The sequence below is a fragment of the Culicoides brevitarsis genome, chromosome 1 (genome assembly GCF_036172545.1).
Source record: "Culicoides brevitarsis isolate CSIRO-B50_1 chromosome 1, AGI_CSIRO_Cbre_v1, whole genome shotgun sequence".
Lineage (NCBI taxonomy): Eukaryota > Metazoa > Arthropoda > Insecta > Diptera > Ceratopogonidae > Culicoides > Culicoides brevitarsis.
Window position 1 is genome coordinate 23,931,570 of NC_087085.1, and position 23,119 is coordinate 23,954,688.

Consider the following 23,119-nt stretch of genomic DNA (forward strand, 5'->3'; position numbering starts at 1 on the left):
AACTTAAAACAATAAAACGGTCAAAAATCAAATACACATAAAAGTTAAAAATCGAATAAAAAGTATTTCAATTTTTTTATTTTTTTTTTTTGCACCCCCCATTTTTGTTTAAAAAATTTTGGACAAATCTATTGAGTTTTTTTGGAACGGCCTGAAATGAAATTTGTTAATTGATTTCTTAAAAATCATTAATATCTTCAATTCATGAGAATAAATATAAAATTGGCATTTATTTACATAATTAATGAAGTTATAATTCAACGCATTTCTCTGTATATGCCGAAGTATGTTTTTCCAACTTTCGAGTTTTTAAAAAAAGTTTTATTGTTTGTTGTAAATTGCAAATTATTAAGTATTTTCTGATAGGTTTTTTAAATAATTTAGATTGTTGAAATTAGATTGCTTCAAATTATTAAGAATATTCAGTCACTAATCTAGGTAAATATCTAAGTAGGTATAAATCTCCACACTAATTTTAAAGGGTATATAGGTGAATTAGCAAGGAAATTCGTATTTATCATTTTCATTCGTCCGATCCGTCAGAGTAAGAAAATTGTAAGAATATTTAGCAAAAAATACCTAAATTTGATCAGGAATAAAAATGGCAAGCAGAGAAGCAGCTAAACAAGTCCTGAAACAAGTGAAACCGATTCTTTCTACGGATAAAGAAGAGGCCCGGAAGAGGGTCCTAAATTTATACAAGGCATGGTATCGTCAGATTCCTTACATTGGTAAAATATATCAGTTCCACAATATTGACAATTTTATGTAACACTAAGGTTGCCAAAATTTTTCGATTTAAAACGGAGGACAATTTAAGTTTAACTACAATTTTATTTAAGAATTTGGTTTTTTGCCACAAAAATTTGTTTTGTGTCTAAAAGTTAGTTTATCGTGTTCTATGATCAAAATCCCCCCGAAACCTAAAATTTGAGCGAAAAATATTGATCCGTTAAAAAGATAGCAAGGACCTATATTTGGCCATTTTGGGGGCATTTTCGAGGTACCTTCATCTCATATCGTATGGAAAAATCATGCTCGTTGGAAAGAGGACAAAATTTCTGAAAAAATGCAACCTATTTTGTTTTGATTCGGTCGAGTTCTTGAGCCTTCATGCTTCAATAAGTGCGTTTTTTGACCATTTTTGGAGGTTTTCAAAAGCTCTGGGAAAATTTAATTGGTCAAAATGCAAAATAAATGGTTTTAAAATGTTGCTGAAAAAATTTTGTATAAAAATGTAGAACATTGATTGTGGATAAAAGTTTGAAAAATGGAAGATCTAGTGGATTTAATTTCGATTAAAGTGCGAGCTCGATGACTTAAAACTAATTTTGTTTGTTTTTCGACTTAAGATCATTCTAAGAAGGTTATGAAGTATGATGGACTTTTGTGAAATTTTCTCAGCAATTTTATCCCATTATAGCCAATTAAATCCAATTAAAGAGCCTCTAAAAACCCCTTAACCCATTTGGGACCACTGTTGCGTTTACGCAACACTACTTTGAGGCATTGATATTTGTTAGAATTTTTTAAGTTTGGCTCAAAATTTGAATTGGATATTAAAGTTTAGTCCTTTTTTAACAATTTCTGTTGAAACTTGACCAACTCCTCGAATTCGTTATCAATTTGGCCAGTGATAAGAAAAGGGTTGTTTTTCGGGTGTTTTTTTAAATGCAATTTTCGGAAGGAAAAATTGCAGTTATCCGGAAAAAAATCCAGTAGGGATATAATTTAGCACTAAATCTAAAACATCCATGCGAAATTTCCGCGAGATTTGCTCTTTTACCTACTTAGATATGCTCGCAAACATCGGTGTTGCGTAAACGCAACGTCCGTCCATAGATAGTAATAAAATTATAATATATGGAATATTACAGTTCCACAAATGAAGGGTTGTTATGATGTTTATTTGGCTAAAAATAGTTCTAAACTAATAAAAAAGAACTCAGAAGTGCAAAAAAATATTGAGATGAACTTTTTTCCTTCATAAATTGATGTTTTTAGGGGACATAAAAGGAAAATTTTCATAAAAATTGGCGAAGATACACAAAAACTTAACAAATTTTACCTCGAAAGTCTCTGAATTAAATCAAAAAATAGTTAAAAATACAATAAAAGACTCTAAATTGAGCAAAAAGTCAGTTTTGGTACAGATGAGGCCCTCAATAGCTCATCAACTGATATCCATGAGTTGATAAATTGAAATTTTTTGACGAAAATCTGGTTAAATTTCAAAAGTTTTATATTTTTTATGTGTAATTAGATACTTTTGACACTTTCGTGAACAAACATCTTGTTTTTACATGGATTTTAAATTTGACTCAAATTCAAAAATTTTACATGCATGTGCCGGACGTTGCGTTTACGCAACACCATGTTTCTCTATGTTAGACCACAGCTACCAAAAATTTTTCGATGCAGTATTGTTTGTGGTCTAAAAGGCTCTCACTATGCCAAATATCATTAAAAAATTCCAACGTTTTCTCAAAGTGGTCCCAAATGGGTTAAAATGGAAAAAAAACTTTACCAAATTGTGTTGAAAATGATTTCATTTGATCAGAAATTTTGCCCTCTTTTCAACGATATATAACACAGCATTACCTCGAAAATGCTCCCAAAATAGCCAAATATAGGTCCTTGTTATCTTTTTAACGGATCAATATTTTTCACTCAAATTTTAGGTATCGTGGGGATTTTGAACATAGAACACGAAAAACTAACTTTTAGACACAAAAAAAAATTTGTGGGAAAAAACAAAATTCTTAAATAAAGTTGTAGTTAAGTAAATTTTGTTTAAAACAATTTGAAAATATGCAGGAAAATTGTTGTAGGAAAATAGTTTTAAGATTTCATCTGGAATTGCCTTAATTTACAATTATTTGAACAAGTTGTTAAAATTATATGAAACTATGTAGATTATTAGGATTCATATTTATTTTAATTTTAAAAAAATAATAATCTAGGCATAGGGAGACAGTACAATTTCTTATCAAAGAGGAAGCCGGAAAGGCAACCTCAACCTTAGTATATAATACCTATAGTATTATTAAAGAGGTATTAATTATTTTACTTTATTATATATATTATTTATTTTTTATTATCTTTAGTTATGGACTTTGATATACCTAAAAACGAAAGACAATGCCGGGAGAAGTTAAAAGAGGAGTTCGTGAAAAACAAAGATGTTTCTGATATTCGCGTTATTGATATGCTTGTCATCAAAGGACAAATGGAATTAAAGGAAGCTGTAAACAGTTGGAAACAAAAGCACCATATAATGAAGTACTGGAAAGAAACTTGGGAACCGAAACCAACAGACTTTCTATCCAAATTTTTCTCGGGACACAATTAAATTAGTACTTTTTTTGTTCGATGACCGTAAAATCAACTAAAATAGTAAACAAAGAATAAAAATGCTCCGATTATTTTAACTTCATGTAGTTATGATAAATATCTTATTTAAATTCAGTAAGGGGATTCCAAAAGCGTTTTCTGTTTTGCATTAAATACATATTTGAAATAATAACAAAAACCATGGTAGGTATTTATATAGAAATTATTTAAAATTTCGTTTATATATTTATATATGTATATATTTTGTATGGAAAATACAAAATTTGTTCTATTTTTTATTATTTTCTGTTTTCTATTTTTTATTATTTTCTGTGATATTGCTATTAAATTAGTGTTTTGGCTGTAGTGTGTTTTATCGTTTTTTTTATCGTAAAAATCGTTATTGCAAAAAGTTATTTACTTCTTGGGTTGGGTACGTTAAAAAATCAATCGATAAGTAAATTGGAACAAGTACGAGTCCAACTGGAATATCGTTGGTCGGACCTATTGAGTTTTAGCGTCGACTTTTGACGGATTTGTAGTTTAGGAGTATTTCAAAAGAAAAAAAAACTTATTCAAATAAATACCAATCAAAACACTTACGAGGGGATCCTATTGGAATATATATATTAGGTAATTGACATTTACGTGAGAATTGTAGAAGGGCAATATTGAATATTTATCATATTTAAAGAATTTTCTCTATTTTTGTTGTTCAAATATTCCATATAAATAATACAAATGGATCTTTTAGGGTCAATACTTGACTCTATGGATAAGCCACCATCTAGAGATGAAAAGAAAAAAGAACAGATAAAGAGTAATATGTGTATAATTTAAACCTTAAAAGCTTGAGTTTTTGAATAAATAAAAATTATTTGTTTTTTTTCCTTATTATATTTTTTACTGTACAGAGCAACGAGAACAAGAAGAGCAAATAAAGAATAAACAGAGAAAAGAATTAGAACGGTTTCGGAAGTACGCTGAAGAAAGAATTTCTAGATTTTTAAACGACGAACGTAAACATTTGCAATTTCAACCACTTGATAGAGCATATCGCAGCATAATGTGAGCTAAATTCATATTTTTTTTTTGTCAGAAACTTCATTTGAGTTTTATTATAAAAATCATTAGACACGATATAGCTGAAACTAGCAAACTAGTTACAATGGGATTCGGAGTTGATGGAATCGATCGGTAAGGGTTGCCAAATTAGTTCGATTTGCAAAAGATGATTTTTTTAAGTTTTAAATTTTGAATTTCATTTTGAATTGATTTTCAAAATGGTCAAAAAGTATGTACATTTTTCTGATTTGAAGTTTCATTAATGTTCATTTAGTTATATTGTGGTCTACAAAAAGGAGCACTTCCCACCTTCAGATGATGAAATCACAGCAAGGAAAAATGGAGAAGACTGGAATGAGGAAACAAGTAGAAAATACGCTATTGAAAGAGAACTAAATAGTAGATTGGATGAAGAGCAACCTCGAACAGAACAAGATATTGTGCCGTCTTTCAATTATAAAGACAAGTATGTACATTTAATAGGACAAGAAGTAGCATTAGAAGCAGCGAAGTTGACCGTTTCTAACAAAACTTACGGTTATGGTATGTACATAACTGTAAAATACAAGAATGTACTTAATAAATATTATTTTCATTTTAATTTCTATCCATGTTTAGTTCCTAGCGCAAATAAAAAAGATCAACGGTCGATTGAGCAGACGATGGCGGACATTCAAGCAAAGAAAAAACAAAAAACACAACATGATAATATATGAAAAGAAAAAATGTTTTAAATTTTTTAAAAGAAATACATAGGTTTTCCATTGCATTATCTTACATAAATAAGTACAAAACTGAATGATCATATCATATCAAATAAGGGATCAATACAATTGTTTAACAGACGATTTTCATGATTATGTAGTAATTTGAACAATCCAGTTCCAATGTTTGCTGGCATCCCTAAAATTATCCTTTCGGAGACTCCATCAACAGAATCAGTTTGACCGTAGTACGCAGCGTCAAACAAATGATCAGCTGTTTTTTCAAACGAGGCTAAATTAAAAACTGATTCACGCATTTTTGCCAAACCATGACGAGTTATCCCTGAAATATCATTAATTAATTATAAAATATGTTCAAACAAATGTATTTAAAAAAAGGTTACCTAAAACTTCGCCTCTTGCTGTCATTTGACTGGCAAGTAACATAATGTGTCTATAGTCTACACTCATTCCATGTCCTTCCATCACATCCGTAATCTCCTTAACAATAGTAGTTCGAGCTGCCTCAATTCCCAATGTTGCATAGACTTCTAATATGTTGTTACTTTTTGTTTTGCTTCCCACAACACCATACGTTGCCATAACATCTCTTAATCCAGTACCTTCTACACATAATTTGTAGTTATGTGGATAAACTGTATCGTCAATTGCTATGACTGCCCTCGAAATGTTTGGGAGACCAGCAACAACTACATGTGGGATTAGAGCAAGAAGACGTTGCATCTCAGAATTTAAAGCACTAGCATGTTTTGATGGATCGGGTCGTATGACAATTAGTGAGGTTCCTATAGTTTCTACTAGGTTTGGTTTTAATTTTAACTTTGAAGTACACAAAGAATACTTAATAGAAGCAGTATTTACTTCTAGTCCAAGTACTCTTATACGATCAATATCTAACTTAACTAAAAGAAAACAATCTTCAGATTTATAAACTTCATCAATGCATGTTGCAATCTCTCCCAATGTTGTTTTTTCGATACGAGCTTTAACTTTTCTCGCAAACTCCATACTTGTCTTATTTTCTATTTCAGCCGTTATAATTGGAGTTGAAATACTTTTCGTTGCATTGATAATTTCTACCACTCGAGGTACCCCTTGAGTAATATTCATTGATGCAACACCAGCAAAATGAAATGTTTTTAAAGTCATTTGTGTGCCAGGTTCTCCTATACTTTGAGCAGCCAAAGCTCCAACAGCCGTTCCAGGCTCTGTGACTGCTTCATTATATTTATCCTTTGAAACACGCAAAAATTTATGTATGTGCTCATTTGTAACACGTTCAATTTCACATGCTATTTTCTCATGCTTTGCAAACTTTTTTTCGTTCATTTCTAACCGATCTACCACTTCTTTCATGAAATCCTTACAACCATTTTTGAACACCTCGCTCATATGAGAAAAATCATCTGACTCAAGTATTTTCGTAGTAATGTTAAGAATATCATATGATTTTATTATATTTGCTTCTCTATTGGGTGTCATAGACCGTAAATGCATCCATTGTCGAGAGAAATCAATTGGCCGATTCTTAGATTCCATAAATGTTGGATCAAGCCCATCTGCTCCATATTTAAATTCTACAACTTCATTTATGGCATTTCGAACCGTGCCATCGTATTGGACCACTAAATCCTCGAGACATTTCACAAGTCGTCTCTGCAGGTATCCCGTCTCAGCTGTTTTTACGGCAGTATCTACTAGGCCCTCTCGACCAGCCATGGTATGGAAAAAGAACTCCGTGGGAGTTAATCCAGAGAAAAAACTATTTTGGACAAAGCCTCTGGCAGCTGGAATTTTGGAATATCTTTCAAAATGAGGAAGCGCTCTATCTTCAAAGCCATTAGGAACTCGTTTTCCATTAATAGCTTGCTGTCCTACACACGCAATCATTTGCGAAATATTTATGTTAGAGCCCTTTGAACCAGATTGAGCCATGATTAATGCACTATTTGTATGATGCAACTCACTGAAACAAGCTTTTGCCGCAAGCTCTCGAATGCTGGATAATTCTCTTAACATCATGGACTCTAGAGTTTCTTCCATTGTACATCCTGGTTGACATTGTAATGTTCCGCTCTTCATTTGCATGATATTCTCATCACATTTTTTGTATCCAATATCTAAGAGTTTTTGTTTCTTGTCCAGTAACCGTCTACTAGGAGTAACATCTCCGATTCCAAAGGAGAATCCTCGATTCATCAAGAAATAAGATGTCATTCTTGCTAGTCGCCACATTGCTTTAGTCGCATAATTCTCTCCAAAATCTCGAAGAACCACATAAAATATTCCAGATTTAGTACCAGATCCTAAGGTGATCTTGTCCATTGAACCTGTTAACAGCTCAGAGTTTCTTATAGTTACCCATGAATCTTTTATACACATATCTTTGTTATTGGTATAATTCTTTCCTTTCACCGAGAGATTTGCCAAAACATGACAGTATTTGTTAGGTTTCAAAATTAATGAAAATATCTGTTTTCCGGTCCACAAACGTCGAGGTTTTATGATTGCTGGAATAGGCAAATCAATCTTCATTCCTGCATCCGTGCCGGCTAGCATACAGGATGCCAATTGCATTGCTTCATCATGTGTCAAATATTCATCTTTCTGTGTCAGTAAATATCCACCGGTGATAAAGTCTTGAGTTGCAGCGATGAGGAGCTCTCCGTTTCTAGGAGTGATAAGATTAGATTTGTTACCCATTAAAATTAATGCTTCAGCTCGTGCTTCTTCAGTTTGAGGCAGATGCAAGTTCATTTCATCTCCATCAAAATCGGCGTTATATGGTGTACAAACGCATTCATTAAATCGAAATGTTCGTTGCGGTTGAACTTTAGCAACGTGACACATAATACTCAGTTTATGCAAACTTGGCTGGCGATTAAACAGAACAACGTCACCATCACTTAAATGACGCTCAACTATATCGCCGCATTTTAAATCTTTTGCAACTTTATCTCGATTACCGTATGCCAAATATTTTTTAAATGCTGTTCCTTTTTGTTGTACATAATTGGCCCCTGGATGAACATCGGTCCCGTTACGGATAAGTTGTCGCATTTTGTTAATGTTAGCTGCATTGACACGCTCGGGAAACGTAAGAATTTTCGCAACACGATTAGGGACCCCAACTTGATGAATCATTAGATTTGGATCAGGAGAAATGACCGTACGGGCTAAAAAAAAATAAATAAAAATATTTAGTCAGTCTAGATAAATGATATTATATTATTTTTATTAGATCTGATTTTTTTGTTTCAAATCATTTTTTAGATCAAATTAAGGCTGCTCCAATATTTTTCGAACTTTATGTCCCAGAAACTTTTTTTTAAACAAAATTGAAACATTTTTTCGTCATTAATTGTTTTTCAGATATCTACAATGAGAAATTCTTATTCATCTTTAAAAAAAATGTAAAAATAGACCAAAAAACGGTCATTTTTATTTTGCCCCATTGGATTTTCAGCTTTTGAAATGGGGCATGAGATAAAAAGTTCAAAAAAAAAAAAAAAAATGGAGCGGAATAAATTAAAAAAAAAAACCAATCAAATCGAAAATTGTATTAATTGATTTGTATAGATAAATAACTTAATAGTATTGTGTAAAGTTTATTGTCAAACCTGAAAAGTCTACACGTTTTCCCGATAAATTCCCACGAAATCGTCCTTGTTTTCCCTTTAACCTTTGCACAATGCCTCGTGAGGACTTTTTAGGTGCCATATTCAGTGGAACCCCAGACACCTCACTGTTAAAATAGAGTGCACAATGCAGTTGCAGGAAGTCCCAATCCTCTTGTATTAATTCTATCTTTCCTCCGGAGCTCATGTGTTTTGCAATCACATCATTGATTAGTAAAATCTCACTTTGCTTCATTGTTAGATCATCTTCAGTAGTGCCCGATTTTACGTCTGATATAACTGAAGGCCGAATACAAGACGGCGGAACAAATAACCTTGTAAGAATTAGGTCGCTGGGATTCGCTTGTGGACCGGTCATTCCAAGTAGTGCTATATCATGTTTGGGTATTTCTTTAAATAAATTAAGAATAGAAATGGGGTTCAGCTCTTCAATTAATGCCGAGGGACTCAAAACTTGACTTAGTTCCTTATTATCCTGAGCAGACAATAACATTTCATCCAGTGCACTTGAAATTAAAGGATCCGTTGCCTTTTTTCCACGAAATGGTTCATGCAGAATTTTCATCAATCCAGGACCTTTCTTTACAGTGCCGTTCATCGCTCCGCAATATGGACATTTACTGAACTTTTTTGCTTTAATTAATATTTGATGATGCAAAGTTTTTTTTGCCAAATAAGACAGGTTAGAATTTTTCATTTTTTTTGTATAGAATGCCTTATCTTCCTCTTTCAACATAACTTGAGAACACGTTTTACAAATGGTCTGTAAAATAGTAATAGTTGCTCGAAAATGTCCCACATGAAAGACCGGCAAAGCCAAATCCAAATATCCGAAGTGTCCAACACAGTCATTTAGACCTTGCTTACAAGTTTCACATTTTGCATCTTTTTGACTAATTCCCATCCGACGATCTAAGACACCATGCGGAACTGGAGTCCGTAGTTTATCTTGATTGTAAAGATTTTTTCCCACAACTTGAATATGAGCTTCTTGTTGTATCTTATCGGGTCCATCAATCCCGAAAGAAACATGAGAAATTTTTTTAGTAACATCAGCTTCTCGAAATTGTTCTTTAGGCATTTCCAATGTATGTCGCTCTAAAAAAATATGTATTTAAATTATTTAAGTCTTTACTACTTTATTTATTTGTTTTTTTTTTTGCATGTGTCATTTTGACAATCAGCTGTAACATCACCACATGTTATTTATTTATTTACTTGCATATTTCTTAATGTTTTTCGCTCACATATTTATAAATTTGAAAAGGGATCAAACGTTGTAAGTAGAATCTTTATAACAAAAATCTTGCAATAAACGACATCCAGGTAAGTACGAAAGTTCAGGTGTAAAGATTCATAAAGTAACAGCGCCTCGTCAAATATGATTAAGACACTTTTATATATTTACATATAATTTTAATCCGATAAGGTTTTGTTATTTTCTTCTAGTTTAAGTTTTATAAACCTCATTCATAATTAAATAAAAAAATTAGTATGTTTTAGTGTTTTTGATGATTGAAAACCAAGAAGAAGGACAAAAGAAATATGTAAACACTATGAGACATTTTATTTAATAATAATTTCATTCAATAAAAAAGAACACAATGTAAAACAGGACGCTTAGTTTTGGTTTCAAAATCATGTAGCAACTCGTCAATTTCATTGTCAAGGTCTTCACTGTTAACCATCTAAAACAAAATAAAATATAGACTAAGTATATGTGAAATGAAGGGGAAAAAATTGAGAGAACTCACCATGGCAACTAAATCACCGATTAAAAATGCTCCTACTGTTGCTTCTTCATGGTTATCTTGTATGTCGATGTTTATAACATGAACAGGTTGATTTTCAGTTGATTCCTTAGATTCGAAGAACTCTAGTACCTTTGAAGTTTGTCTATTATAAGTGTTAATTCTAAGATAAATGTTTATTGGTTTTTTACCTGATCAAGCACTCTTTCTTCGCATGTTATTAAAATGTCAAACATTTCCTTGCAATTTTGGAATTTTTCTGGACACGCTTTAATTCTCCTATTCCTATCAAGCATATGAAGAAGGCCATTTTGAGTGTAACTATAATACACAAATAAATAAATCCATTTATTTCTCAATGAAGGATATGAATAATAATTTAGTTAAGTACTATTGTTTATCTTTTTTGATCAAATCTTCGTAAATTTCGTCATAAGGTGTACCAAATGTGTAGACATTTGGTTTGTCTGCTGCTGTTCCTGGCAGTTTAACTTTGTCACCCGTTCCAAAGGATCGTACATTCACGATTTTTTTCTTCGCCAAATACGAATGAGCCTCCATGGATCGGTTCATATTCGAAGAACAAATTATCGCAACAGATAAATTCGATTGACTTGACATGTTTGGAGAATTATTGAATTGCAATACTTTTAAACCTAAATAACATAAAATTTAATACTTCATGAATCCATTTCACGCACTTATTACCTATTTATTCTTTGAATAAGGAATTTTTATTTATTTAAATATTATAAATAATAAAATTTTCTAAATTACCGAAATATGTTTATTTATTTACATTTGACATTTTTAAACTGCTGTCACGCGTATTGACATTTGCAAAATATATATTTAATTACCCAAATATTTAAATAAATAGGTATTTAAATATTTTTTTCATTTGTTGTTAATCTAAATTTGTATTTTCAATCATAATGAAAGAAAATGAAAACAAAATTCTTCAATGTAGGATTTGCTACAATACTAATGGAAATTTGAAGTCAATATTTAAGGTACTTACCTATTTATTTATTGAGTTTAATATTTCATTATTTTTTTCAGAAGTAATATTTATTCATTTTCTTTTAATTTTCCTTTTAAAATCATAGGAGGGTAAAATTATGAATGAAATTGTAACTTTGGCGACTCTCTTGAGTGAAATTTTAACCTTAGAAGTTCGAAAAGATGATGGATTAGGACAGTACATGTGTCTTAAGTGTGCTCTGAAACTGATTAAAGCTTGCACATTTAGACGAGATTGTCTCAAATCTTATAAAGCATTAAAAATTCGAAATGGAGAAGAGTTTGAAAATTCACGAATGAATAAAACATCTTCATTTACCAAGAGGCATATTGATGCAATACATCAAAACATTGAAAAGATAGATATTGATGAAAAGGAAAGTATTCTCTTTGAACCTCTAGGATGTAATGATTTTGAAGAACTACATGAATTAGAGGATATTTCGACTCAAGCTAAGAATGGGGAAACTCTTGAATTTCAAGAATATAAACAGAAAAAAACAAAGCATGCTGATTCTTACAAATGTAAAATTTGTAGTAAAATATTAGGAAAATTGTCGAGTTTAAAGTATCACATGGATATTCATTCAGAAAAGGCTAAGTATGAATGCACTGAATGCCATGAAAAGTTTAAAACGAAAAATGCGTTTTTAGGTCACATGGCAACTCATAATGGTCTTTTTGCTTGTGATTTGTGCAACAAATCCTACAGACAAGCGGCTAGTCTAAAAAATCACAAATTGAGTCATAATCCAAACTCCTCAAAGCCATTTGTTTGCAGTATCTGCGATAAAGATTTTATTCAAAAGTCTGGCTTGAAAAAGCATCTGTTGACACACACAAACTTGAAAATGTTTAAATGCTCAGAAATAAACTGTGGAAAAGAGTTCAGGTATTCAAGCAACTATTACGTTCATTTGAAAAGTCACAAAGGGGAGCGAAACTATGAGTGTAGTGAATGTCAAAAGAAGTTTGGTAGTAAGGAACAAGTAAAAAGACACAAATTTATTCACACAGGAGAAAAACCATTCATTTGTAATTTGTGTGACCGTGCATTTAATAGGAAAAGTGCATTGAGTGTACACATGAGAACACACGAAAAAATGACAAAAAATTTGAGCTATCCTCAAATACTGTAAAGCACAAAAATATGAATTTGTGAAATAATAGAATAAATGTAAAATTCAATAAATTTTAGCGGTTTTAATTTTTATTGACTCTGGTAGGTATGATTTTGCACTTACTATGTGTTTTCGGTAGTAATCGGAGAAAAATTTTAATGTTTTATTTCATCATTTTACGATTTCTACTTAGACATTAAGGAAGGAATTGAGAAAGGCATATAAAATTAAATTTTTTCAGAAATTTTTATAGCTGTTTTACATCCAAACTTGACCATTTCACTCATCAACTTGTAGAAAGGGGCCTGCTCCGCTCCGTGTTGAATAGCAGTATCATGGTGCGTTTGCTCATCATCTCTAAATTTCTGCAAAATATCAATTAGAGTTTTATCTGCACTTGGATCTTCAAGCAATTCTCTTATTTGATCATTGTAATGTTCTACTATGACGGACTCGACAGCTGTTGTACATGCCATCGCTGCTTTCTCTCCGAATAATGCTGAACCAGCACCTAACATGAATCCAGCTGTGTTCCATAGTGGTGTCAGCATTGTCGGTCGTACACGATATTTATTTATGAGTGCTTCCATTTTGGCTTTGTGAACTTTTTCTTCATCCCACATGTGCTGAATTGTAGGGCCAGATTTAGTTTTACCGAGAATAGCCATTTGACCTGCATAGATGCGATCGGCCCCAAGCTCTCCAGCATGATCTACCCTAATAATTTTATCAAGTTTAGCAGAAGTTCGGTAAATTTTACGTATATTATTATTCATTCTTATTCTTTATAGAAAACAGAATTTCAAGTCAATAGAAATGAAGGACTGAAAATAAATATTTATTTAATGACTATTTTCATGTAGGTATTTATTTACTTGCTTTTCAAATAGTATGTATTTAGTAATAAGTATTTATTTACATATTTTTATATGTATTATTGAATAAGTAACTATTCAAAACTCTTTGATGTTCAAACTTTATTCATCGAATTCATGGTACTTATAAAGCCAAACTTAATAATAATCATTTAATCCAAGTCCATACCATCCGAGCGAATATCAAATGATTCTTCATTAGCTAGCGATTCGCCCTGTTCTATATCACGACAATGAGCAGCTAATAATTCCCGACGAATTTCTGGTGTTATTTTGTAATGTGATTTTTTTCTAAAAATAAGAAAAGAAAAATATAAAGAATTCCAACCGCTCACTAGATTTTCTTACTTTAACAGGCGTAAAAGTGCTTCCCTTTGCTCCGAACTCACGTCATTTTTATATCTCTGTACAAAAGCCAAAAGAGCATGATGCCATAGTGTAGGCATTTCCCGTTTATCTTGTTCAAAACGGAGAAAATGAAACACGGCGGCATCGACAACGCGGTATGGCAGGGCATATCGTTTTTCAAAGAACAATCTCATGAAGATACTATTTGGAGCAGTGTAATCCATTTCACATATTTTTAATAAGCATGCAGATGAATGTAGCACAGGAATCGAATTATTCGCTACGGTGCTACCAATGATGATAGCCTCACGTAGAGTACAATCACCAGATTCTAATAATGGGAGAATAATTCCCTTGAAAAAGGCTGCAGGTTTAAATAAAGATTTTTGTAGAGCCCTATAAAGATATGAATTCAATTTTTGATACTCTGCCAGGTCATCTCTGATTCGGGGAAGTAAGACCAAGTTGTAAAATCTTTGAGCCATTTGTTGCGTTAAACCAGATGAGAATATACGGGTTGCCTGAAACATAGCGGCTGCGGACCAGTTGTCTGGCTCTGTAATATGAAGTATTTGCTCCCAGTTTCGTAGTTTTGGTATAATCTTAAAGGCTTTAGGAACTTTTCCACTTCGATAACGTTTCATGACATCTCTGACACCTTCGTACATTTCCTTTATACGCGGATCAATATCCTCAACCTTTACAGAGCCGACATCCGAAAAAGCATCATCAACCATTGCTTTCTTTTCCGCAAACTTTTCCATTATGATTTCTGCCAAGGTTTTTCCCTTTACAGCATTTTTGTTTTCAAACATTTTGATTGCCTTTTCATCTTCAATATTTAATTGCAGTTTATCATTGAAATCATTTTCGTCGTAATCTCGTTCTTCTTCGTCTTCATTGTCTGTGTCGGAGTCCGAAAACCCATTTCTTTTTTGCTTTTCATCATACAATCCTGCTGCTTTTGCTTCACCTGGAGTGGGACCGAACTCTTCTAGTTCCAATTCTGCTCTTTGTTTCTGAGCAACACGCAAAATTTTGCTGGTTGTTTTAGGATCTATAACCTAATAATAATATTTATATGTTATTTTAAATGGCAGAAAGTAAATCAAATTTTCCGAATTGATTATATTAAACATACTAGTTCATCTTCATCGTGTCTAAGTCGAATTTTATTACGAGTTTTTCCTTTCACTACTCGTCCATCAATTATTTGATCTGCTAAACTTTGTTTCTCGGGAAATCCTAGTCTTCCTTTTTTCGATTTTCCCATATTTCCGAAATGTTCTTATATAAATTTTAAATATAAAAATATAAATTTTTTTTCAATTGTTAGAACCTCGTGAACTACTCTAACCTTAATGTAAGTAAATAAATAAATAAATTACAAGAATTAGCGTGAAGGCGAATTCAGATGGCTCTGCAGTCAGCTTGTCAACATCCTGTTTGGAGCCACCAAAGCGGAAATGCGGTAGGAATTCAAACTAAAATTATAATATGGTGCATTCCATTCTAAAAAATACCAAAATCACGGTTTTGATTTTTCTGGACTATCCCACAAAACAGTAGTAGAAATGAAAAACTGAGTAGTTTATCGTGATGTCCATCATAAAAGAAGAAACTTTTGCTCTGACTAAGCTTTCTCCTTATTTTCAAAAATTTTATGATAGTTTTAAAAAATTTTTATCACACAATATGGAAAAAATCCGTGTAGCGAAAAAAGGTCAAAATTTAAAGTTTATTATTTTCAATTTTTTGTCTGCCAGGATTGTTTGTCGTCTCGAGAACATCAATTTTTACCATGAAACATATGGTTGAAAACGAACCGTTTAATCAGAAAGGCTAAAAATGTGATATTTTTGCGTTTTTAAAAATTTTTGAGTCATTGATAAAAAATTTAAAATAAGGCGAAAATAAATGTCGCCAAAGCAAAAGTTTCTTATTTTTGGATGGACATCATGATAAGGTAATCAAATCTGGATTTTAAATTCAAAATCCAGGATTTCGGTATTCCATTTTAAAAATACCAACCAAAATCACGGTTTTGATTTTACCCGATTTTTCGATCTGCACTTTTATAGGTAAATTTAAAATCCGGGATTTCGGGATTTTTTCTTAGAATGGAATGCTCCATATATATAATATAAATATATATATTTATATATAGGTATATATAATATATATAATATATATTATATATATGGATATATATTATATATAGGATATATATTATATATATATATATTATATATATATATTATATATATATTACGAACATAAAAGAACGTTGACCGATCGAATAACATTTTCGCGCACTTTAAAAATTTTCTATCAGCTCCATTTTTTTTATCATCCGAATATTTGTTGAACTAGAGTGGTTGTTTTTACGACTAATTGAAGCGCAAATCATTGTTATTTTTTTGTGTTCTTTTCCACAACATATTTTTTATTACGGTAACCTCTCAGAGAATTAAAGTATTGAACCTTTGTGATCCTTTGTCGGAAAACACAGTTAACCGACATGCGCAATGTTGAATCACAAAATAATATGTATTACTCTAAAAATTTCATTTGAAGAGGAAAAATACTACGGTAGGTCATAAAAAAATTAATTTGAACCAAAATATATAAAACAAATATAAATTAATTTGATTGATTGATATATTTATAATATTAAAATGTTCCAATCAAAGTATGAAGTGTGCCCTGTTGAAACCAATTCCTTAATAGACGAAATGATAAGAGAAATACCCACAATACTTTACATACATGAACAAAAAACACTAAAATGTTTCATGATAGGTGAGACAAAAAAATATGTTTAACTTAATATTTATTAAAATAAATATGTATAAACTGTTTAAAAATTTTTTCTATAGCATACCAATGCAGGTAATGCAGTAAATAGATTTGCCTAAATTATAGTGAATTGTCCATACACAAAATTCATAAAACATTTATTTAAGAAGCCGCCATCAAATTTAATTACAATAGAGCTAAGAAATATCAAATGAATTTATGAAAATCACCTTATATAGTGGTATCTTATAAAATTCATAACAAGTAATATAAAGTGAATGATGCATTATAAATATGATCATAATACAAAAAATATATCGTTGGAACAAAATCCATCTCATACAACACACATTGTTTGGCCATTTTTAATACAGGTAATAAAAGAATATTTTAATTAATTTATTTACCCGTCATCAAGAAATACAGAAGAATTTTGTAATTTTGATATTTAGTTAATACCTAATTTATTTATTTTGAACTTGTCTTTGATTTTAAACTAACTAATTCGATAAAATAATTAAAGGGAGCTATTGAAACACCACATTGCATTGGAACAGGAAAACCCCCAGACACCATTCAAATCTTGTTATGGACAACCGTAGCTGTTTTCGGAATTGTATATACACTATTAGGTAAAAAAAAAAAACAAAATTTAATCTTAAAATTTAAGTTTGTTTGTCATTTGTTTTATATTTTAGTACATATAAGAAGAAGAATACCTAATTAACATCCAGAAGTTGTTCCATAACAATTCTACTTTATTCTATTTTTTTTTCTTAAATTTGTCTGAAAAACTAAAAAAACAAGTGGAGCACAATCAAATGAAAATAGAAAAAGTAGTCATGTTAAGAACGAAATACTCTTCCGTTTTCGATGTTACCCTACGTTTTTTTTGTAACCCTCATTTTAAAGTTTTTTACTCACCACTTCACAAATTTGTACTTACCAGTATCACCTTTTGACTCGTTGCATGAAAATGTACTTTTGACCCTTAGAATTACTATGTATAGGTAATATCGCATTTTTTTCTTCGAAATGTGATAAAAATATCCACTTTTTTCTTCGCTTTTTCGCACTAATATTTAAAATATTTAATAAATAAATCAAAAAATAAGTTAATAATTTTTACCTATGTATGATTTCATATAAGAGATTTCATATCGTACTGTCGAGCGAGTTGCAATCATACCATTTTTAGCGCATTTACATTTGCAAAGAAAAGAAAAGGCGCTATTGTGTTTAATTGCAAGTCCATTCGTTGTATTTTTTTTTTTTATTCATTAAAAATTTTGTATGCTATTATTGTATGTATTTTCGTTTTGAGCTTGCTTATCTTAAAACATGACGAATTTAATACTGAAACGACCAGATCCGGAAATCGAGCCACTCGATTACAATACATATAAATAAGTATAAAAAATAAAATCTTCTTTACGATTTTCCCTTCTTTTACCAGAAAGCTCTTGGTAATTCTCGGAAATCAATATTTTCCTAACAAAAATCATCGAATCTTAAGAAAGTTTGTACGAAGGACCTCCAAAATTTGAAAATGAAAATATGTTTTTTTATATATATAGTACATAAAAAACACTATCAATTTCCTTCTTTGAATGGTAACATATGTTACACTTCACTTCGTCACTTCACGTCTTAGTACACAGTAAGGCGTGAGACGTACGCAAGACGTCGCATATGTTTCGTAGCGAAAAATGATCTACTCGAGACAACGAACAATCCTTGTGAAAAAAAATTTTGATTTTCGACCAAAAATTCAAAAATTGCTTTAAAAATCGCCAAAAATCGAAGTTGAGGTCGCGCGTAGATTTTTTATTGTGTACTGCAATGAAAAACCTATATCTCGAAATCTTAACACAAATTCTTGGAATATTTCTGCATGTTCGTTAAATTTGAAATGTTTTCAACCTAGAACAGGCATAATTTCTCTAAAAAGTTGAATTTGAAAACTTTCGAAATAAACAAGGCCAAATTTTCCTAAATTTTCAAAAGTTCTTTTATAAATCTTTCAACCCCAAAATTTTTTTTGAAGTTGAAAACATGATTTCCGGACTTGGTAGCTTCAATATGGAATGAATCACTCTTTAATATAATAATTATTTTTCGTTTAATATAAGTCTATTGTGTACTTATAATCATTTTTTGTGAACAGGATATCGCTGTTTAAGAGCTATCGGATTTTTGACTGGTTTAGCTACTGGTGCTGGGCCTATATTGTGGTTACAACAAGGACAGATCACAGTTTTAGGTAGAGAAACTGTACCTGCTTTAGCCATTGTGACTGGTCTTTTTGGAGCAATATTAGGATCTGCACATCCAATAGCATCTGTATTGATCGGGGGTTTTTGTGGAGCTTTGTTAGCAGCAGCCGCAATTGCTGCATGTATTGTTAGTTTTCCCGATCAAATATTTGGAAAGCAAGAATTATTAGTGGCTACTGGTGGGGGTGCAATAATTTTTGCCGTTTTGGCTCTTTGTTGTGGTAAATTCATAACAATATTGTCGACAAGCTTTTTTGGATCTTTTATGATTACCTGTTCAATTGATTTTTTTATGCATGGATTAGAAACTATAGATTGGGTGAGTAGGTTTAATGAAGGTATTTCATCGAAATTTGTAGTACTTGTTAAATTAGGCTTCTTGATGTATCTGACAAAATGTGAGTAATAACGACCTAATTTCCACAAGTACAACGAGTTTAAACGAATTACCCATGTATGTAAATATTTGAGTTATTTATATTTGATATATATATATTTAAATTTAATTATAGCTAGTCAACGTAAAACCAGAATTAGAATATCCCAAATGTTGGGGAGGTATATTACTATGTTCTTGGCCAATAGCAGCTATTTTAGGAATATTGGTACAATGCTTTATTACTGCATGGCGTATTGATCATAAACGACATAAGCGTCGTAGACGTCGTCAACGTTCCAGATCTTCTGGACATCGTCCACGCGAAACTCGCGAAGAAGCCAGGCAACGAAAATACCGTTACTTGTATCAAGTAAGAACTGCCCGGGGTGATATAATATCTCAAAATTTTGTATCAGCTCTGCAAAAACGTGTACAATCCGGACCTTCTTCAGAACCGTCTACAAAAACAAGCTCAAATGAACATAATACAAATAGAAGCGATCTTACGCATATGACAAACTTAGCAGATTGTGATGTCAACCGCATAAACTTTATTAACGAACCAATATGACTAAGATAAGTGTTTTATAAACAATTTTGTTTTTTGTCATTAAATTAATCCGCTCAGGAGCAACCTTAATAGTTTAAAAAAAATCATTTTAGTAATTTTTTTACAAAGATTTAAATAATTTAAACGAATTTTATTTTATTTTATTTTTTTTTTTTTTGAAAATATTTCAATATACATATGTATTTATATATGCCAGAATATGTATTTTTTATTAGTTATTTTGAGAAAAGTTTCGAATGAAGTTGGGCTGGAACAGCAAAAAACTTCTGAGTAGACAAAAATAAAAGTCCTAAATAAGGTGGTGGTGGTTTAAAAGGGTATTTTTGATCCGACGCTATTATTGAATGATGCGTCATTTTCCCCATTATTTTCATGGAATGCAGATGAAAAACAAACTAGATATTACATATTACCAGTAAACATTAAAAACAGTTGAATCAAAATAGATAGCCAGCATTCCTACAACAATTTTTTAAATTATTAAGAAATGTGACAAAAACTCAATTTTTACCAATGTATGATGTTATTGTTTATTTGTACAAGTAAATAAAAAGGTTGCGATAAATAATACACTTTTGAGGATAAATTATTTACTAAATCCTCAATATAAATTCTAAAGCCGCATCATTTATAACACATGACTTCAAACAGATATTTTACCGAGCATTTTCTAACATTTAGATACATTGTTGTAATGTCTCTGAATGTAAATGTTCTAAATGTCTTTAAAATCAGTTTTCTTTAACGCAGAAGGCTATGAACATTGAAAGTCATATTCAGACGAACAATACAATACAAAGAGCACGCGAAATGGAGAAAATGAAAGCAAAATGGAAATTTTATAAAGCTAAAGAAAATCTTCGTTTAAGTCTGCAAATTGTGAGTTTAAGAAAAAGTCTACACGATCAAATAAATGGCACTCCATTCCTCAATTGTGTTGAATTACCAATTATCAACATAGACCTTTGGGATATTTTTAATGAACGCTTAGATTATCAAGAAGGAGAGATAGCTGGAAACTATGGTCAAGCGGAAAAACAAAAGATTGAAAAAATCTATGGTGACAGCAAACCAATTTTCAAATATGCTGAGACGAATAATAGCAAATTTTAGTTCAAGCCGTGTTTCATAAAAAACCTATAATAAAAAACACTGTAATATATTTATCTGATGAACAATATTTATTAACCAAACACATTTATTATTATTATTAAATAAATATTTATATGCATAAAAATAATCTTTTGTAATAAAGAATTATCTTTATAAATAAATAAATTTAATATAAAAAAAAACATAGGTCGTACTGGTTTTTTTAAAGACTATTCTTTGAAGAAGTTGATTTTGCCATGGGGAAATATAAACTCCAATGTATTTAAATACCACTGTCTGAATGGTGAGTTCCTTGTCTTCAAAAGCTGGCTACTACAGAAGGATTAAAAAGGTAAAATCTGTTATCTTTAATTTAGGAAGGCAGCTTTTGTGTGTGAGTTAATAAAACGTATAAAAAAGCAGGAAAACATTTCTTCATCACTTGATTCTAAATTGCTTCAACTGCAGTAAAATCTGAGATAGTTTCTCATAGAAATACAAATAGACAATAGGGTGAGATTTTTGCTGCCGTCATATTGAATTTTTTTTTTGTATTTGTGCATTAAAATGTGAGATATCTGAATTTAATGTTGAAACATTTTTTATGATATTTTCATATTTCCATTCAAAAATTAAGTTGATTAAAAATTTTATTACAATTCAAACACCAAATCATTAGTGTGCACACATCTTACGAATTAAAATACATGGTGGTTTTTATTTTATGTCAATTTATGTTGGAAACATCATCTTACTTTCGTTTTTTGTAATATAGAAAAATGAGTAGCTCTGAGGAGGTATCATGGATTTCTTGGTTTTGTGGATTACGGGGCAATGAGTTTTTTTGTGAAGTGGACGAGGACTATATTCAGGATAAGTTTAACTTAACTGGATTAAATGAACAAGTACCAAACTATAGACAAGCGCTAGACATGATTTTGGATCTAGAACCAGAAGATGAGCTTGAAGATAATCCAAACCAATCGGATTTAATAGAGCAGGCAGCCGAAATGCTTTATGGTTTGATTCATGCTCGCTATATTTTGACTAACCGAGGTATTGCTCAAATGATTGAAAAATACCAAAGTGGTGACTTTGGACACTGTCCACGTGTGTATTGTGAGAGTCAGCCCATGTTGCCTTTGGGTAAGTGAATTCTTTTAGAAACAAAATATGTAGTATGAGCCATTTATGTTTTTTTTCAGGTTTATCAGATGTTCCTGGCGAAGCTATGGTTAAGTCCTACTGCCCTAAATGCGTTGATGTTTACACACCAAAATCTTCTCGTCATCACCACACAGATGGTGCTTATTTTGGCACTGGTTTCCCTCATATGCTTTTCATGGTACATCCCGAATATCGCCCAAAACGACCAGCGAATCAGTTTGTTCCAAGGTGATACTTACCTACTATTGATAACTTTTAAAAAAAAATTTTTTAATAATTTTTTTTTTCTTAGATTATACGGATTCAAAATTCATTCATTAGCTTATCAAATTCAGCTACAGGCAGCGGCCAACTTTAAAGCACCTTTGCGCGGGGTAATAAAAAATAAAGTTTTACAAATACGAATTTAAAATGTGTTAGCCAAGTAAACGCGCACAAAGGCGTATTGGTCATTGGGAAACGCGAAAAATTTCCTGATGAGCAATAAAAAAATCAAGACAAGAACCAAAAACAAAGTTTTTTTCCGATATGAAATACTAAAACTATTTTTCATAATGAGCTAAAGCAAAGAAAAATCAATATTATGCCAAGTTTTTATAGATACCTACTTTCCAAACAGTTCGCCTCTGATTGCGCATTTATAAGAAAATTAAAAAAAAAACAATTGAAAACACATTTCGTTCATAAATATCAAAACAAAAATTTTATTTAAAAACCAAGCGAAGAAAGTTGTACTATGAAAAATAAAAATTATTTTATTTCCAGTGAAACGACCCCATTCGCAGTAAAAGATATCATCTGAAGTAATCAAGAAGTCCATACAGAGTAATTATCATACTTACACTATAATAAAGAGTTGCGAAAAGTTCTTTGTATTGAAACACAAATAAAATGCATATGTCATGATTAAATAAAATGTTAAACAATAAACAATTAAAATAAAAATTAAGTACGAT

At 31.1% G+C, this 23,119-nt stretch overlaps 9 protein-coding genes across 13 annotated transcripts; 5 read left to right on the top strand and 4 right to left on the bottom strand.

Moving 5' to 3' along the window:
- The first annotated feature begins 509 nt into the window (after positions 1-509).
- On the top strand, positions 510-3,440 carry LOC134828628 (NADH dehydrogenase [ubiquinone] 1 alpha subcomplex subunit 6). The gene is made up of 2 exons (XM_063841614.1): positions 510-731; positions 3,108-3,440. Exons 1-2 carry the CDS (start codon positions 602-604, stop codon positions 3,350-3,352), a joined length of 375 nt encoding a protein of 124 aa, XP_063697684.1. The 5' UTR covers positions 510-601; the 3' UTR covers positions 3,353-3,440.
- A 549-nt stretch (positions 3,441-3,989) lies between these two features.
- LOC134827805 (sperm-associated antigen 7) lies at positions 3,990-5,147 on the top strand. Its single transcript, XM_063840642.1, has 5 exons — positions 3,990-4,153; positions 4,248-4,401; positions 4,468-4,530; positions 4,673-4,941; positions 5,017-5,147. The coding sequence occupies exons 1-5, from the start codon at positions 4,075-4,077 to the stop codon at positions 5,112-5,114; spliced, it is 663 nt and encodes a 220-aa protein (XP_063696712.1). The 5' UTR covers positions 3,990-4,074; the 3' UTR covers positions 5,115-5,147.
- On the bottom strand, positions 5,105-9,912 carry LOC134827804 (DNA-directed RNA polymerase III subunit RPC1). Its single transcript, XM_063840640.1, has 3 exons — positions 8,744-9,912; positions 5,507-8,299; positions 5,105-5,445 (listed from the first exon to the last, which is right to left on the bottom strand). Exons 1-3 carry the CDS (start codon positions 9,840-9,842, stop codon positions 5,201-5,203), a joined length of 4,137 nt encoding a protein of 1,378 aa, XP_063696710.1. The 5' UTR covers positions 9,843-9,912; the 3' UTR covers positions 5,105-5,200.
- Positions 9,913-10,305: 393 nt separating this feature from the next.
- Positions 10,306-11,347, bottom strand: LOC134837987 (RNA polymerase II subunit A C-terminal domain phosphatase SSU72). 2 transcript variants are annotated; one of them, XM_063853404.1, is made up of 5 exons: positions 11,290-11,347; positions 10,904-11,168; positions 10,704-10,833; positions 10,516-10,644; positions 10,306-10,449 (listed from the first exon to the last, which is right to left on the bottom strand). In XM_063853404.1, exons 2-5 carry the CDS (start codon positions 11,131-11,133, stop codon positions 10,348-10,350), a joined length of 591 nt encoding a protein of 196 aa, XP_063709474.1. In that variant the 5' UTR covers positions 11,134-11,168; positions 11,290-11,347; the 3' UTR covers positions 10,306-10,347. The 2 variants fall into 2 exon arrangements, with proteins under 2 accessions (XP_063709474.1, XP_063709473.1); XM_063853403.1 differs by having other exon boundaries at positions 11,221-11,331.
- Positions 11,348-11,402: 55 nt separating this feature from the next.
- LOC134827517 (zinc finger protein OZF-like) lies at positions 11,403-12,718 on the top strand. The gene is made up of 2 exons (XM_063840193.1): positions 11,403-11,525; positions 11,622-12,718. Exons 1-2 carry the CDS (start codon positions 11,448-11,450, stop codon positions 12,672-12,674), a joined length of 1,131 nt encoding a protein of 376 aa, XP_063696263.1. The 5' UTR covers positions 11,403-11,447; the 3' UTR covers positions 12,675-12,718.
- LOC134827519 (5-demethoxyubiquinone hydroxylase, mitochondrial) lies at positions 12,714-13,531 on the bottom strand. The gene has a single exon (XM_063840197.1). It carries the CDS (start codon positions 13,430-13,432, stop codon positions 12,884-12,886), a length of 549 nt encoding a protein of 182 aa, XP_063696267.1. The 5' UTR covers positions 13,433-13,531; the 3' UTR covers positions 12,714-12,883.
- Positions 13,532-13,615: 84 nt separating this feature from the next.
- LOC134827516 (bystin) lies at positions 13,616-15,248 on the bottom strand. The gene is made up of 3 exons (XM_063840192.1): positions 15,021-15,248; positions 13,880-14,943; positions 13,616-13,822 (listed from the first exon to the last, which is right to left on the bottom strand). The coding sequence occupies exons 1-3, from the start codon at positions 15,150-15,152 to the stop codon at positions 13,684-13,686; spliced, it is 1,335 nt and encodes a 444-aa protein (XP_063696262.1). The 5' UTR covers positions 15,153-15,248; the 3' UTR covers positions 13,616-13,683.
- A 35-nt stretch (positions 15,249-15,283) lies between these two features.
- Positions 15,284-21,094, top strand: LOC134827518 (transmembrane protein 198). Of its 2 annotated transcripts, XM_063840195.1 has the most exons (6): positions 16,235-16,471; positions 16,573-16,681; positions 16,759-17,052; positions 17,202-17,310; positions 18,846-19,273; positions 19,467-21,094. In XM_063840195.1, the coding sequence occupies exons 3-6, from the start codon at positions 16,957-16,959 to the stop codon at positions 19,902-19,904; spliced, it is 1,071 nt and encodes a 356-aa protein (XP_063696265.1). In that variant the 5' UTR covers positions 16,235-16,471; positions 16,573-16,681; positions 16,759-16,956; the 3' UTR covers positions 19,905-21,094. The 2 variants fall into 2 exon arrangements, with proteins under 2 accessions (XP_063696266.1, XP_063696265.1); XM_063840196.1 differs by lacking the exons at positions 16,235-16,471; positions 16,573-16,681; positions 16,759-17,052 and adding an exon at positions 15,284-15,350.
- Positions 21,095-21,277: 183 nt separating this feature from the next.
- Positions 21,278-23,104, top strand: LOC134831524 (casein kinase II subunit beta). 3 transcript variants are annotated; one of them, XM_063845273.1, is made up of 6 exons: positions 21,330-21,348; positions 21,420-21,509; positions 21,772-22,142; positions 22,202-22,391; positions 22,456-22,537; positions 22,929-23,104. In XM_063845273.1, the coding sequence occupies exons 3-6, from the start codon at positions 21,776-21,778 to the stop codon at positions 22,929-22,931; spliced, it is 642 nt and encodes a 213-aa protein (XP_063701343.1). In that variant the 5' UTR covers positions 21,330-21,348; positions 21,420-21,509; positions 21,772-21,775; the 3' UTR covers positions 22,932-23,104. The 3 variants fall into 3 exon arrangements, with proteins under 3 accessions (XP_063701351.1, XP_063701343.1, XP_063701359.1); XM_063845281.1 differs by lacking the exon at positions 21,420-21,509 and having other exon boundaries at positions 21,278-21,348; XM_063845289.1 differs by lacking the exons at positions 21,330-21,348; positions 21,420-21,509 and adding an exon at positions 21,590-21,706.
- The last annotated feature ends 15 nt before the right edge of the window (positions 23,105-23,119 follow it).

What these genes read in the sequence shown, in the direction of transcription:
- LOC134828628 (XM_063841614.1), top strand. Translation starts at nt 602, where the DNA reads ATGGCAAGCAGAGAAGCAGCTAAACAAGTCCTGAAACAAGTGAAACCG. An exon ending in TCGTCAGATTCCTTACATTG is followed by an intron (nt 732 to 3,107) that starts GTAAAATATATC and finishes TATTATCTTTAG; the next exon opens with TTATGGACTTTGATATACCT.
- LOC134827805 (XM_063840642.1), top strand. Translation starts at nt 4,075, where the DNA reads ATGGATCTTTTAGGGTCAATACTTGACTCTATGGATAAGCCACCATCT. An exon ending in AGAGCATATCGCAGCATAAT is followed by an intron (nt 4,402 to 4,467) that starts GTGAGCTAAATT and finishes AAAAATCATTAG; the next exon opens with ACACGATATAGCTGAAACTA. An exon ending in GGAGTTGATGGAATCGATCG is followed by an intron (nt 4,531 to 4,672) that starts GTAAGGGTTGCC and finishes ATGTTCATTTAG; the next exon opens with TTATATTGTGGTCTACAAAA.
- LOC134827804 (XM_063840640.1), bottom strand. Translation starts at nt 9,842, where the DNA reads ATGCCTAAAGAACAATTTCGAGAAGCTGATGTTACTAAAAAAATTTCT. An exon ending in AAAACGTGTAGACTTTTCAG is followed by an intron (nt 8,300 to 8,743) that starts GTTTGACAATAA and finishes ATTTTTTTTTAG; the next exon opens with CCCGTACGGTCATTTCTCCT. An exon ending in AGCAAGAGGCGAAGTTTTAG is followed by an intron (nt 5,446 to 5,506) that starts GTAACCTTTTTT and finishes ATGATATTTCAG; the next exon opens with GGATAACTCGTCATGGTTTG.
- LOC134837987 (XM_063853404.1), bottom strand. Translation starts at nt 11,133, where the DNA reads ATGTCAAGTCAATCGAATTTATCTGTTGCGATAATTTGTTCTTCGAAT. An exon ending in ATCAAAAAAGATAAACAATA is followed by an intron (nt 10,834 to 10,903) that starts GTACTTAACTAA and finishes TGTGTATTATAG; the next exon opens with TTACACTCAAAATGGCCTTC. An exon ending in TCGGTGATTTAGTTGCCATG is followed by an intron (nt 10,450 to 10,515) that starts GTGAGTTCTCTC and finishes ATTTTGTTTTAG; the next exon opens with ATGGTTAACAGTGAAGACCT.
- LOC134827517 (XM_063840193.1), top strand. Translation starts at nt 11,448, where the DNA reads ATGAAAGAAAATGAAAACAAAATTCTTCAATGTAGGATTTGCTACAAT. An exon ending in ATTTGAAGTCAATATTTAAG is followed by an intron (nt 11,526 to 11,621) that starts GTACTTACCTAT and finishes TTAAAATCATAG; the next exon opens with GAGGGTAAAATTATGAATGA.
- LOC134827519 (XM_063840197.1), bottom strand. Translation starts at nt 13,432, where the DNA reads ATGAATAATAATATACGTAAAATTTACCGAACTTCTGCTAAACTTGAT.
- LOC134827516 (XM_063840192.1), bottom strand. Translation starts at nt 15,152, where the DNA reads ATGGGAAAATCGAAAAAAGGAAGACTAGGATTTCCCGAGAAACAAAGT. An exon ending in GACACGATGAAGATGAACTA is followed by an intron (nt 14,944 to 15,020) that starts GTATGTTTAATA and finishes TATTATTATTAG; the next exon opens with GTTATAGATCCTAAAACAAC. An exon ending in GCACTTTTACGCCTGTTAAA is followed by an intron (nt 13,823 to 13,879) that starts GTAAGAAAATCT and finishes TCTTATTTTTAG; the next exon opens with AAAAAAATCACATTACAAAA.
- LOC134827518 (XM_063840195.1), top strand. Translation starts at nt 16,957, where the DNA reads ATGATGCATTATAAATATGATCATAATACAAAAAATATATCGTTGGAA. An exon ending in AATTGTATATACACTATTAG is followed by an intron (nt 17,311 to 18,845) that starts GTAAAAAAAAAA and finishes TTTTGTGAACAG; the next exon opens with GATATCGCTGTTTAAGAGCT. An exon ending in GATTAGAAACTATAGATTGG is followed by an intron (nt 19,274 to 19,466) that starts GTGAGTAGGTTT and finishes ATTTAATTATAG; the next exon opens with CTAGTCAACGTAAAACCAGA.
- LOC134831524 (XM_063845281.1), top strand. Translation starts at nt 21,776, where the DNA reads ATGAGTAGCTCTGAGGAGGTATCATGGATTTCTTGGTTTTGTGGATTA. An exon ending in TCAGCCCATGTTGCCTTTGG is followed by an intron (nt 22,143 to 22,201) that starts GTAAGTGAATTC and finishes GTTTTTTTTCAG; the next exon opens with GTTTATCAGATGTTCCTGGC. An exon ending in GCGAATCAGTTTGTTCCAAG is followed by an intron (nt 22,392 to 22,455) that starts GTGATACTTACC and finishes TTTTTTTCTTAG; the next exon opens with ATTATACGGATTCAAAATTC.